General features: G+C 38.5%; 1 protein-coding gene across 6 annotated transcripts in view; it reads left to right on the top strand.

Moving 5' to 3' along the window:
* Nucleotides 1-10,703, top strand: part of ZNF566 (zinc finger protein 566) — a 140,092-nt gene extending 129,389 nt beyond the window's left edge. For all 6 annotated transcript variants that reach the window (XM_045582490.1, XM_045582489.1, XM_036440800.2 and 3 more), the window contains one exon: nt 9,439-10,703. In XM_045582490.1, coding sequence (XP_045438446.1) covers nt 9,439-10,463 — 1,025 coding nt within the window. In that variant the 3' untranslated portion in view covers nt 10,464-10,703. The remainder of the gene's footprint in view (nt 1-9,438) is intronic.
* Nucleotides 10,704-15,321: the final 4,618 nt, after the last annotated feature.

Genomic DNA, 15,321 nt, shown 5'->3' with positions numbered 1-15,321 from the left:
AAACCTCAAAAGACCCTGAATAGCCAAAGCAGTTTTGAGAAAGAAAGAGGGGATATCTTACTTCCTGATTTTAAGTTAGAGTGGACTTTTGACAATGGGTTTGTACTCTGTTGGTCCACTTAAGCATTTAAGTGCACCTATGCAGTTCAAGCCCACATTGTTCAAGGTTCAACAGTATTTCTGAACCATGGTTGGGAATTCACGTCAAATTAAATGTTGATTTAAATACTTTGCAGATTTTTAACTTTTTTGGAGGTCAGCATCCCTAACCCCTGTGTTGTTCGGGGGTCATCTGTATTTTATAAAACTGTAGTAATCAAAACAGTGTGGTATTGGCCTAAAAACACACAGAGATTAAAAAGAGCCAAGAATATAAAATGGGGAAAGGACAGTTTCCTTCCTTAATAAATGGTATTGGAAAAACTTGACTAACATGCAAAATAATGAAACTGGACTACTACCTTTCATCATAGAAAATGGACTCAAAATGGATTAGATACTTGAACAAAAGACCTGAAAGCATAAAACTTATAAAAGAAAACATAGGTGTGGGCTCTTGACAGCCTTGGATTTTTTGGATTTGACATCAAAGCAAAGACAACTAAAGCAAAAAATGGACAAGTGGGACTAAAAAGCAAACTAAAAAGCTTCTGCATAGCAAAGGAAGGAAATAAAAAGGTAACCTATGGAACAGGAGAAAATGTTTGCAAATCATATCCTATATAATAAAGTCCTAATATGCAAATTGACCAGGCAGCAGAACGACTGGCAGAATGACTGGTCACTATGATGTGCACTGACCACCAGGGGACAGACGCTCAATTCAGGAGCCGACCCATGGTGGTCACTGTGCTCCCGCAGGGGGAGTGCCGCTCAACCAGAGGCCAGGCTCTGGAGCAGCAAGCTGAGTAGTAAGAAGCAGTGAGCAGGTAGGCGGTAAGGAGTGAGGGATCCCGGACTGCAAAAGGGATCCCGGACTGTGAGAGGGATCCCAGATCCCCGGGGGATTAGGCCTAAGCTGGCAGTTGGACATCTCCCAAGGGGTTCCGGACTGCAAGAGGGCACAGGTCGAGCTGAGGTCTTCCTTCCCATTCCCCCAACCCCCACCCAGTATTTTCATGCACTGGGCCTCTAATATCTGATAAGGGTATAAAATCTAAAAAACCATATACAGAACCCATATAAGCTAATACCAGAAAACCAAACAATACAATTAAAAGAAGACATAGAAGTCAAACATTTTTTGTTATTATATGTTTATTTCTAGTCTGCAGAGGCAAGATTTTTTAAAGGAAAGAAATGGGGGGAAAAATAGATACAGAGGCAAAGAAGCATTGAACAGACTGCCAAACTACAGCGGGAAGTCAGGGGAGGTTGTGGGGGGGACTGTAAGAGATCAACTGAAGGGCTTGTATGGATGCATATAAGCATAACTAATGGATATAAGACACTGAGGTGGGGGGGTGGCGGGCAAGTGAGGGCATGTACTAGGAAGTAGGGAAGGTGTGGGGAGAGGTCAATGGGGGAAAAAGGAGACATATGTACCTCTTTTTGTAATACTTCAAACAATAAAAATAAATAAATAAATAAATAAATAAATAAATAAATAAATAAATAAAATAATAGAGATAGTAAAAAAAAGAAAAAAGAAAACGAATGGAAATTTTAGAACTGAAAAGTACAATGGCCAAAAAACACTCACTAGATAGACTATATAGGATAATGGATATAATGTAGGGAAATTAGTGAAATGGGAGCAGGTCAGAATTAGTTAATGTGAATAATAGGAAAAAATCTATTGAGAATTAAAAAAAAAAAAAAAAAACAACTTCAGGGACATGTGGGACAATAACAAAGGTTTAACAATTTTGCTATTAAAGTCCCAGAAGGAAAGGAGAAAGTTCAGGATTGGAAACAAAACAAAACAAAACAAAACAAAACAAAACAAAAAAAACCTTTGAAAATGGTTTACCAAAATTGGTGAAAGATACATCAATTCAAGAAGCTCAACCACCTCAAACAGGATTAACCCAAAGGAATCCATGCCCAGACATATCATAATCATATTACTGAAAATGGATGACAAAAAAAATAGTAAAAGAATATAGAAAAACAATTCATTACTTGTAGGAAAACTGATTCGAATGAATAGATTTTGCTTCATCAACCATGTGGGCCAGAAAAAATGTGGGATAATATTTTATTGTGCAGAAGAACTGTCAACCCAGAATTCTATATCCAGCAAAAACTCTGAATGAAGCAGAAAACGGGGAAATTAATTTTGCAGATCTCTGTGGCAACTGTCTCTGGCCTGAAGATCCATATGGTAGTAGGAACAGTGGCTAATGAGAGAGAGGCTATATATACCCTATCTCAAAGGGATAAGCACTTGTTAAATCCAGGAGACAGCTGTCATGTAAGAAAGCAGGCCCATTAATGCCAGATAATCCAATGTTTTAAGGAAATCCAGATTTATCTATTAAATCTCCTTGTATCTCAAGGCTGGCAATTATTCAAACCTTTAGAAAATTGTTGGGCAATGCTAAACACAAACACATGAATTGGATATAACCTGATTCATCTAGGTTTTAGTTCTATAGAGTTTTCTTTGAACCTCAGAAATTTTACCAAGATATATATAGTTAAAATCTTCATATATAAATTCTGCTCAACACAGAAGGGAACCATCTAATTACTAAGAGTTTTCTTAAGCTCAGGAAATCTCTTTCTTTTGGTTCTGTGTATTCTCCTTCAGATTTTCATTTATTTTTCTATATAACTTTACTTTCCCAGGACTGTCACTTTTTTTTTTTTTTTTGTCACCCTTTCTGAGGATTTTTTAAAAATTCTAGTTTTAGTGTTGATTGACTTTTCATTATGGAATTTGAAGATAATAGCTTATTTAACACCTTCTTTCTTCACCTTTTAAATATAATTTTATCACAGTTTTAAAATTAAGTCATTATTTAGTATTTAGTTCACTTAATGATTAGGTAAATGGTTTTCATTGCCCAACTTTGTTAATTTTTACGCTGTTAATCCTTATCTTTATTGAGAGGTCCTTAGCTTTCTCATCTGTTATTAACCTAACTCTTCTGACACATTAGATAACTGGTGTATTTTTAAACTGAGGCATCCCTAGAATTCTGTTTGTCTGCCCCAGTTAAGAATGTTACATATCTGTCATTTTAGAATTTCCCTTCATTCTATGGATGTCCTTAGCATCATTCCATTGATTGCCTTTACCATTCTCCTTTGAATTCCTTTTGACTCTTTTCTGTATTTTTTTATTTTTTATTTTTATATCTTGATTGCTGGGTCTCATACCTTCTTTTTTGGTTTATTCCCTCATTCTATTGAAGCACATCTTCCAAAAGCAACCAAGGGAAAGTATGCAAGAGAAGTAAATAGAAAATATATTTTGTGAATCATTCCATGTTTGAAAATGTTTTCATTTCACTCCCATTTTTTTTATTGATACTTTGACTGGAGATGTAAGTTTACATTGAAAACTTGCCCTTCAAAATTTTGATGGCAAAGATAATAAAAATAAAAATTTATATGACATTGTTCCATGGATTTCTAAACTTTTCTAGCATCTATTGTTTTTGAGAAGTCCAAAACCTACTTAGGTTTTTAGTACTTTTGTGTGACTTGTTTAATCTCTTTGAGTGGAAGCTTTGAGAATTTATTCTTTATTTATGATGTTTTAATATTTCCTGTTGAGATATCATGCTGTTGATTTCATTTGGCTTGGCACACACTGAAACATTTTATTCTAGAAACTTTAAAAATATGTATTTTTTATTGATTTTAGAGAGGAAGGGAGAGGGAAAGAGATAGGAACATCAACGATGAGAGAGAATCATCATTGCCTCCTTCATGTCCCACACTGGGAATCAAGCCTAAAATCCTTTTTTTCCTTCTTCACTATTTTATTTTATTTTATTTTATATATCATATATATATATATATATATATATATATATATATATATATATATATATAATTTTTTAATTATTATTTTCCCCCCGTACATCTCATGGTTATTGTGTCTTTTTTTTTAACAAATCTTTATTGTTCAGATAATTACAGGTTTTCCTCCCACCCCCCCCCTACCCCTGTCCCCATAGCTTCTCTCCACCTGATTCCCAACCCCAACCCATGCCCTTACTTCTGCCATTGTCTTTATCCATAGATGTAAGTTTTTTGTCCAATCTCTTCCTGCACCCCTCAGACCCTCTTCCCCCTGAGAATTGTTAATCCAATCCCTTTTTATGTCCCTGATTCTATTATATTCACCAGTCCATTTTGTTCTTCAGATTTAAAAATATATATATATATATTTTATTGATTTTTCCACAGAGAGGAAGAAGAGGGATAGAGAGCTAGAAACGTCGATGAGAGAGAAACATCGACCAGCTTCCTCCTGCACACCCCCTACTGGGGATGTGCCCACAACCAATGTACATGCCCTTGACCGGAATCGAACCTGAGACCTTTCAGTCTGCAGATTGACGCTCTACCACTGAGCCAATCCGGATTTGGCTGTTCTTCAGATTTTTTATTCACTTGATTTTTAGATTCACTTCTTGGTACATATGTATTTGATGTCTTTTTGTTGTTCATAGTTTTTACCTTTACCTTTTTCTTCTTCTTCCTCTTCTTAAAGAATACCCTTCAATATTTCATGTAATCCTGGTTTGGTGTTGATGAACTCCTTTAATTTTTTCTTGTCTGTGAAGCTCTTTATCTGACCTTCAATTCTGAATGACAGCTTTGCTGGGTAATCTTGATCATAGGTTCTTGTAGTTCATCATTTTGATTATTTCTTGCCACTCCCTTCTGGCCTGCATAGTTTCTGTTGATAAATCAGCTGACAGTCATATGGGTACTCCCTTGTAGGTAACTAGCTATTTTTCTCTTGCTGCTTATAAGATTTTCTCTTTGTCTTTTGCCCTTGGCATTTTAATTATGATGTGTCTTGGTGTGGTCCTTTTTGGATTCCTCTTGTTTGGGGTTCTCTGCACTTCCTGAACTTGTAAGTCTATTTCTTTCACCAGGTAGGGAAAGTTTTCTGTCATTATTTATTTCAATATGCCTTCAATATCTTCTCGCTCTCTTCTTCTGGCACCCCCAAAATTCGGATGTTTGTACGCTTTAAACCACCCCAGAGGCTCCTTATACTATCCTCACAATTTTGGATTCTTCTTTCTTTTTGCATCTCTTTTTTGGGTGATTTTTGCTTCCTTATATTCGTGATCTTTGGTTTGATTCTTGGGGCACGTTGGCCTATAGTTGAGTTTCTGTATATTCTTTATTTTAGACTGTGTGTGCTTAATTTCTGGCTGGTCCTTTTCCTTTTTTTTTTTTTTTTTTTTTTTTTGTATTCTCATTAAGGTCCTTGAAAGTCTCACAAAGCTTCTTGGAGTTCTCATCAAGTTTCTCAAAGGTTTTTAGAAGATTCTTGAGTAATCTTATAAGTGTGATTCTGAACTCTGTCGTCCAGTAGTTTATTTTCCTCTCTCTCTCTATTCGTGACGTGCTTCTGTGTCTCCTCATTTTGGCTGCCTCCATGTGTTGATGGAGTGGCTTTGTGTGGTCAGTGACCTATAGGGGCCAGTAGCTCAATTTCCCCAATCACCTGAGGTTGTTGCTTTTGGTATATCCCTTTGTGGGCTGAGTGCAAAAGACTTGGTGTAATTAAGCTTTGATTGCTGTTGATACACTGGGAGGAATTGACCTCCAGACCACTTGTCTGTGACGATCTTCTGTGTCTATAAAGAAAGATCTGTTGTCCTGGAGACATGCCTTGTTTCAGTGGGGTTTTGGTGCTCACTGAGTCCATCTCCTGAATGTGTCACTTATGGGTGTGAGGGGTTAAAACTGAGCACTAGGAACACTGGCTTTTGAGTCTCCAATGGAGTGTAATAGTTCAGCTACTGTCTTAGGCCACCCTGCAGGAGCTACAGCGATAACCACAGTCCTTTCCTCCTTGGACTTTAACAGTTTGTTAGGTTAAACTGCAACAGAGAGGGCCATTCATATGCAAAAGCCAGTGCTTGGAGCTTGGGTGTGTTGTTTGTAGGTTGCATGGGGTGGAGTCTCAGGGCAGCGTCTCTGGGTGTCATTTGGCTGGGGCGTGGCCAACAGCGATGGCTGCCCATCCACCACCTCTCTGAGTCCCTCGTCTCCCCGTGTCTCGCTCTCCTCACACAGCAAACAAATATTCTTGTGTGCAGCTCTGCAAGCAAACCACCCTCACTTTCCGACCCGATGGCAGACAGTCTAGCCTTTCCCAAAAACTGGAATTCAGAGAGATGTGGAGCTTGTCTCTCTTCAGGTTGAAGAAAGCAACACCCTCCGCCAGCCGGATCCACCGCCAGCCCATATCGTGTCCTCCCCCCCCACCCCACCTCAGTTTTTCAGTGCTTGTGCCTGAATTCTCCTCTTTATCTTTCAGTCTAGTTGCAGGGCTTCCTTCCAGCCATCTTTCCCTTGGGTTTTGGGTGATAGAATTTTATTTTTTAGTTTTATTTTTGAAATTGTTGTGCATGGCAGCAGATTAGGTGTGTTTACCTACGCCGCCATCTTCATTCTCTATTCCCATGCTTGTATAGAAATTTGTTCATAATACTATCTCTCAAGTACAAAACAGTTATTTTATACTAAATACAATTCATATACTATTTCCAATTCTCACAATAATTGTAAGCATTAGCTATCATTCCTATGTTACAGACAGAGAGTTGGAGACTCAGAAAGATGAACTAATTTGCCAAGGACAAAAGTGCTTATAATTAATGCAGTTTAAGATAAAGAACTCATATAACTGATTCTTATACTTTGATCTTTCAATAGCAATATACTATCTTTCATTATATTCTCTTTGAACCTACAAAAGCCCTTCCTGTCAGTTGGTCAGTACCACTATAGTGCTTGTGCATGTATGTGTTCAGTTTCTTTCTTCTAAAGTCAGCATCAGAGAATTACAAGGCAAATAGTATTTTCATCAAATCCCAAACATATTATCTAGCCCCCAAAGAATCCTTCCTATCTACTACTCATGCTAGGTTCATTCAACATCTGACCTTTTTAAAGCTATTCTCCCATCTGAATTGATGCCCTCTATTTCTTTATCACTTGTTAAAGAGACCCTGGACCTCTAGTTACTGAATCTAGAAAAATGCTGTCAAATAGAACTTTCAGCAATAATGGAAATGTTCTATATTTGTGATTTCCAGTATGGTAGCCATTAGCCACAGTTAGCTATTGAATACTGGGAATGTGAATAATGCAAAGTGAATTTGAATTTTTATTTAATTTTAACTAAGTTTAATTTAAACAGATAATGTTAGTAGGTACTGTAATGGCCAACACAGATCTAACCAAGGGCTAGTAAACTTTTTCTTAAAGGGTGAGATTGACCAGTAGGTCACAGTTTGATTCCTGTTCAGGACTCATACCTGAGTTGTGGGCTCAATAAGAGGGGGCATGCAGGAGGCAGCCAGCCAGTGATTCTCTATCATAACTGATGTTTCTCTTTTTCCCTCTCCCTCTCTCTGAAATCAATAAAATCATATGTTTAAAAAATAAAGGTTCAGATTTAGGTATTTGGTTTGTAGACAAAGTGGTCTCTGTTGCAACTACTCACTTCTGCCATTGTAGCTCAAAAAATAGCCATAGACATTATATAAATAAATAACTCTGGCTACGTTCCAATAAAACTTTACTTATAACAATTGTTGCAGTGCTGCAGGTATACTTCCCCTACCCCTTAGAATTTTCCCTACATATTAATTTAATTCTATCATATTAATTTAAATATGATAATTTCCCATACTTTATACTTTATGCAGTGTAATGCTCTTATACTGTATGTATACAGTACGTGTGTGTATGTGAGTGATTAGAGTCATCTTATAACAAAGGAGAGAAGACTAAGTTATGTGTATATTTAGCAAGCTCCCCTTTGTATTAGGTCTAGTAATAATTAATGTCGTTTTCTAATACTTTTTTAAATCGAATTTATTTAAACAATACAACAAAATTTAATCAACAATATAGTTGCTGTTGTTTTCTACTACTTGTGCCCAACGCTCAGGAAGCATTTTAATCCCTCTGTTGTAAAATTCTTGTGATTTTGATGCAAAAAATTCAGTCAATGCATTTTTGAGGCATTCTTCATTATTAAATTTTTTTCCAAGAAGAAAGTTTTGCAAAGAACGAAACAAATGGTAATCGGAAGGGGCAATATCAGGAGAATATGCAGGTTGAGGGAGAACTTCCCATTCCAACTGGCACAGTTTTTCAGCAGTGATTCTTGCAGTATGCGGTCGTGCGTTATCGTGGTGAAGAATTACGCCCTTCCGATTAATCAGCGCGGGTTCTTTTTCTCTTAAAGCTTGGGCTAACCTTTCCAATTGGGCACTATACACTGCACTTGTAATGGTTTGGTTAGATGGTAAAAGTTCATAATGAAGAATTCCTTTAAAATTCCACCAAACACACAACATCACTTTTTTCGCATGCAAGTCAGGTTTTGGCGTGGGCTGCGGAGCCTCATTTTTGTCCAACCATTGAGGCCGCCTTTTCAAATTAACATACAGCACCCATTTTTCATCTCCGGTAACAATTTGCTCTAAAAACGGCAAATGGTTTTGACGAGAGAGGAGCGAACTGCAAATTGTGACTCTTTGATTACGGTTGTTGTCGGTCAACTCATGAGGAACCCATTTTCCAAACTTTTGGACTTTGCCAAGTGCATGCAATTGATTGGAAATTGTTTTTTTGTGAACAATTTAAAGTTGTCACAAGCTCTTGTTGGGTAATTTGAGGATTTTGCACCAAAAGAGCTTGAAGAGCTTCTTGATCAAAATTGGACAACTGGCCTCGACCACTCTTGTCATCTAACGAAAAATTTCCCTCGCAAAATTTCTCAAACCAACGCTGGCATTTTCTGGCGCTAACTGCATCTTGACCAAGAGCACTACAGATGTTTTTTGCAGCCTCACTTGTTTTTCTTCCTAATTGGAACTCGTAAAGCATGCAGTGCCGATTATGCTCTTCATCCGCCATCTTCTTAGCCCTAGTTTTGCAACAAAAACCAAACCAAACAAACTTTTTCAAGCAAAACTTGTTAATTGCACTTCACACGTTCTGTAGATACCATGTGTTTGAAGGTTATGTCAATACAAGTCAACGCTAAGCAAGATTTTAAACGAATGTTTAAAAACGACATTAATTATTACTAGACCCGATAATTCCTACCTATGGCAATGCTTGCAAACCAATGGCCTACTTTCTGCCTTCATATTACTATGTGATCTCTTTTCACTCTTCTAGTCCATTATATGGTTTAATTCTTACATTTCAATTGAAGTTTTATTTCTCCCAAACAATAAAACTGTGAGTGATTGCTTTCATATTTTCTTTCAGTCCTGGGATCAAGATGTGAAACCAAGAAATTATTTCTGAAGAAGGAAATTAATGAAATAGAGCCAGCCCAGCGGGAGATAATGGGAAGATTTACAAGACGTGACCTTCAGTGCTCTAGTTTCAGAGATAATTGGGAATGTAATGACCAGTTTGGGAAACAACATGGCTCTCAGGAGGGAAATTTTAGTCAACCAATATATACCCATGAAAGCATGCCCACTTTTAATCAGCATCCATCCTTTATATTACAGCAAATCATTCATAATAAAGAGAGATACTGTGCCACTAAAGAATATAGGAAAACCTTTAGACACGACTCACAGCTTGCTACACATCAGGTTATTCATACCATTGAGAAACCCTATGAATGTAAGGAATGTGGAAAGGCCTTCAGACATCCCTCAAGACTCCGCCATCATCAGAAAATTTATACTAGCAAGAAATCCTTTGAATGTCAAGAATGTGGAAAAACCTTTATTTATGGCTCAGACCTTACTCGACATCAAAGAATTCACACTGGTGAGAAACCCTATGCATGTAAAGAATGTGGGAAGGCCTTTAGTAGTGGCTCAAACTTCACCAGACATCAGAGAATTCACACTGGTGAAAAGCCCTATGAATGTAAAGAATGTGGGAAGGCCTTTAGTAGTGGCTCAAACTTTACTCAACATCAGAGAATTCACACAGGGGAGAAGCCCTATGAATGTAAGGAATGTGGCAATGCCTTTAGTCAGAGTTCACAACTTATTAAACATCAGAGAATCCATACAGGTGAGAAACCCTATGAATGTAAGGAATGTGAAAAGGCTTTTCGTTCTGGTTCAGACCTTACTCGACACCAGAGAATTCATACTGGTGAGAAACCCTATGAATGTAAGATATGTGGGAAAGCCTATTCTCAGAGTTCACAACTTATTAGTCATCAGAGAATTCATACTGGTGAGAAACCCTATGAATATAGGGAATGTGGCAAGACCTTTAATTATGGCTCACAACTTACTCAAAATCAAAATTTGTACTGGTGAAAAACCACAGAATATATGAAATGTGTGAAAGCTTTTAATTATAGCTCAAAACTATTCAACATCAGAGAATTAATCTTGATAATAATCTTTCTAAATAGGGTAATGTATAAACGTTATTTGTTGACTACAGCTTATTTATCCCAAGAAAAATGTAAGAAAAACACCCGTAAGTAGAGTATATTTTGGAAGTTCTTTAATAAAATTTGTATTTCTCTTGACATCAGATAACTCAACCTAGCATGTATTGAAAATGACAGAGCTTTTGACACCTTTATAACCTGAAACATCAGAGATTTGTGCTGAAATGTAATCCTGTGATTTTCATATTCCTCCCTAATTTGTCTATAGTTATATTCTTGATCTTATTTCATCTTAAATTTATATGATTGTAAAGTCTGACTGTTTACATCATGGTTTGTTAAATACCTTTATTTTTAAAATACCTTCAATAACAGAGAAGTGGCTTCTTTATTTTTGACGATGATTTACATTTTGCTTTTTACAAAATTTAGGTTTTCTTATTGTAAAAACACCCACGAACAATTTTGCATTCAGTAAATAGAGATCCTTTAATGGCTTCCTGATGTTTCCTTGTGTTGCTCTAATGCCATTTTATTTTATTTTGTTTTATTTTATTTTATTTAATATATTTTATTGATATTTCACAGAGAGGAGGAAAGGAGAGAGATAGAGAGCTAGAAACGTCGATGAGAGAGAAACATTGACCAGCCGCCTCTTGCACAACCCCTACTGGGGATGTGCCCACAACCAATGTACATGCCCTTGACCGGAATCGAACCTGGGACCTTTCAGTCTGCAGGCCGACGCTCTACCACTGAGCCAAACCGGTTTCGGCAGATTTAACATTTTAATTCATCTGGAATTAATTATTGTATATGATCTGACACTGGACCATATACAGCTTTATATTCATAAATAAAGCCAATTATTTCAGGACCAATTATTAAACTATTCATCTTCTACTGAATTAAAATATTATTTATTATATATTAAATGCTCATCTTCAGATCTAGTTCTGTGCTCCAGCAATCTTTGAATTACAATATTCAGTAACTTAATTATTTGGAAATTAAGAGCTATGTTATTAATATACAGTTTTGTAAATCAAAACAAATGTGTCATTAGAATTTTTTCTCATTTTTTTAAATTAAGGTATTGTATGTGTACATACCTTACCAATCCCCACCCCCCTACTCCCATATATGCCCTCCCTCCCCAGAGTTTTTCGTCCATTGGTTATGCTTATATGCATGCATACAAGTCCTTTGGTTGATCTCTTATCTCCTCATATCTCCCTCCCCTCCCCGCTGTAATTTGACTGTCTGTTTGTTTCTTTACTGATTCTATATCTATCTTTTTGTTCATCAGTTTATAACATTCCTTATATCCATAAATGAGTGAGATCATGTGGTGTTTTCCCTTCATCGACTGGCTTATTTTACTCAGCATAATGTTCTTCAATTCCATCCAGGTAGCTGCAAATGATAAGAATTCCTTTTTTATGGCAGCATAGTATTCCATTGTGTAGATGCACCATAGTTTTTTGATCCAATCATCTGCTGACGGGCACATTGGCTGTTTCAAAATCCTAGCTATTGTAGATTGTGCTGCTATGAACATAGGGGTGCATACATCCTTTTTGATTAGTGTTTCTAGTTTCTTAGGATATATTCCTATGAGTGGGATTACTGGGTCAAATGGGAGTTCTATTTTCAGTTTTTTGAGGAAACTCCATACTGTTCTCCACAGTGGTTGCACTAAAGTCTGTATTCCCACCAGCAGTGCACAAGGTACCGTTTTCTCCGAATCCTCGCCAGCACTTGTCGTTTGCTGATTTGTTGATGATAGCCATTCTGACAGGTCTGAGAAGGTCCCACATTAATGTTTTGATTTGCATCTCTTGGATAATTAGTGACTTTGAGCATGTTTTCTTGTGCCTCTTGGCCTTCCTTCTGTCTTCTTTTGAAAAGATTCTATTTAGGTCCATTGCCCATTTTTTAATTGCATCACTTCATTAGAATTTTTAAATTATTTTATCCACTTCCAATAAAAGACTCATTGGGATTATATTTTTACTATTACTCATTTTATTTTATATATTTTTGTTTGTGTTTTTGTCCTTTCTTTTTTTTAAAAAAAAATCTTTATTATTCAAATATAATTACAGTTGTTCCTCTATCCACACCCCCATAGTTCCCACCCTACTCCACCCCATGCCCTTAACCACCCACTGTCCTCATCCATAGGTATATGATTTTTGTCCAGTCTCTTCCCATACCCCTCACAACCATTCCTCCCGAGGATTGTAGGTCCACTCCCTTTCTATGCCCCTGGTTCTACTATATTCGCCAGTTTATTCTGTTCCTCAGGTTTTTAATTCACTTGATTTTTAGGTTCACTTATTGATAGATATGTATTTGTTGTTCATAATTTTTTTTCTTTACCTTTTACTTCTTCCTCTTCTTAAAAAAAATACCCTTCAGCATTTCATATAATACTGGTTTGGTGGTGATGAATTACTTTAGCTTTTTCTTGTCTGTGAAGCTCTTTATCTGACCTTCCATTCTGAATGATAGTTTTGCTAGGTAGAGTAATCTTGGTTGTAGGTTCTTGTTATTCATCACTTTGAATATTTCTTGCCACTCCCGTCTGGCCTTCATAATTTCTGTTGAGAAATCAGCTGACAATTATATGGGTATTCCTTTGTAGGTAACTGTTTTTCTCTTGCTGCTTTTAATATTCTCTCTTTGTCTTTTATTCTTAGCATTTTAATTATGATGTATCTTGGTGTCATCCTCTTTGAATTCCTCTTGTTTGGGGTTATGCGCACTTTTTGGACTTGTAAGTCTATTTATTTCACCAGGTGGGGGAGTTTTCAGTGATTGTTTTCTCAAATAGGTTTTTCAGTATTTTGCTCTCTCTCTTCTCCGGCACCACCATAATTTGGATGTTGGTGCACTTGAAGCTGTTTCAGAGGCTCCTTGCACTATCTTCATATTTTTTATTCTTTTTTCGTTTTGCTTTTCTGGTTGGGTGTTGTTTTGCTTCTTTATATTTCAAATCTTTGACTTCATTTTTACGATCCTCTAGTCTGCTGTTGAAGCTCTATAGATTATTTTTTTATTTCAGTCACTGTATGCTTAATTTCTAGTTGGTCCTTTTTTATATCTTTGAGGGTCTCACTAAATTTATCAGCCTTTTCTAGAAAATTCTTGAAAAACATAACTATGGTTTTGAACTCTATAACTAGTAGTTCGCTTTCCTCCATTTATTTCATTTATGACCTGTTTCTTTGTCTCTGCATTTTGGCTGCTTCCCTGAGTTGATAAAGTGGTTTTGTGTGCTAGGTGTCCTATAGGGCCCAGTGGCTCAGTCTCCCCAGTTACCTGAGGTGGACACTCTTGGTGCATCCCTTTCTGGGCTGTGTGCACAGCTTTGTTGTAATTAAGCCTTGTTTGTTGTTGGTATCACTGGGAGGAATTGACCTCTAGGCCAATTGGCTGTGAGAACCGTATGTGTCTTCAATGGGAGAATTTCTGGCTGGAGATACCCTTATGAGTATCTTCAGTTTGACTTTGGTGCTCAATGAGTCTGCCCCTTGAGAGTGCTGCTTCTGGATCTGAGGAGTTGTAATCTGAATGGTCCTACTCAGACCCCTGGGTACACTGGCTCTTGGATCTCTAAGGAGGTGATAATTTAGCCTCTGCCTGAGGCCATCTATCAGGAGCTACAGAGAAATCTGTAGCTCTTCTTTCTTTGGGTTTTGGAGGTGTTCAGATGAGGCAAGCTGATGTGGGGCCTTGGACCTTCTTTTGGATGTTTTGAGTCTCTCTGACTCAGCTGCAGTTTGATAGGTAAGTCTAGATTTCAAAGAACCAGGCCATTCATATGAAAAAGCTTCTGCACTCAACTTGGATGGGGTGGATACTCAGGGTGGAGCCAACAGCAATGGCATCCCATCAGCCCTGCCCTAAAAGGCCCCCGCTCAGTGTCCTGTGGTAATTGCTTCAAGTACCTCTGAAAGAAAACCACCCTTGAGTTCCACCTGTTGCCAGACAGTCCAATTTTTTTCCCATGAGTCTGGATTCCCAGAGTGTCGCCTGGAACTGGAGTTCAGAGCAGTCAGGAGCAGTCTCCCTTTGGCTTAAAAAAGCCAGCAGCCGGCCAGGCCCAGAGCAGCTGGGTCTGGTGCGGCCAGGCCCGGAGCAGCGGTTGCCAGGCTGGGAGGGCCAGGCCCAGAGCAGTGGCTGCCAGGCTGGGAGCGGCCAGGCCCGGAGCAGCCGGGTCTGGTGTGGCCAGGCCTGGAGCAGCAGCTGCCAGGCTGGGAGCGGCCAGGCCCGGAGCAGCCAGGTCTGGTGTGGCCAGGTCTGAAGCAGCGGTTGCCAGGCTGGGAGCGGCCAGGCCCAGAGCAGCCGGGTCTGGTGAGGCCAGGCCCGGAGCAGCAGCTGCCAGGCTGGGAGTGGCCAGGCCCGGAGCAGCAGCAGCCAGGTCCAGAGCAACTAGGTCGGGAGCGACAGTGACCAGACCCGGAGCAGCTGGTTGTGGAATGGACTAGACACTAGAGCAACAGAGGCCAAGCCCGGAGCAGCCAGGCCCGGAACAGCTCGCTCCTCGCCTGCCCCTGCCCCACGGCTGCCTCTCAGACATGGCTGGAAACTTTTGTGGGAACTTGAGGGTCTGCTGAATCAAGTGATGAAGGCTTAGATCTGGATGTGTTGAGTTAGTATAGTGCTGGGGTGTTGATCTGTGAGTGCCTTGGGTGGGGCCTGGATGAGGCTGGTTGACCTATTTGGAAATGTCTTTTGTGTGAAGCGTATCATTGGGCACGTGGAGGTAT

The sequence above is a fragment of the Pipistrellus kuhlii genome, unplaced genomic scaffold, assembly GCF_014108245.1.
Source record: "Pipistrellus kuhlii isolate mPipKuh1 unplaced genomic scaffold, mPipKuh1.p scaffold_m20_p_17, whole genome shotgun sequence".
Taxonomy (NCBI): Eukaryota; Metazoa; Chordata; class Mammalia; order Chiroptera; family Vespertilionidae; genus Pipistrellus; species Pipistrellus kuhlii.
This window is presented reverse-complemented; position numbering and strand designations above follow the sequence as displayed.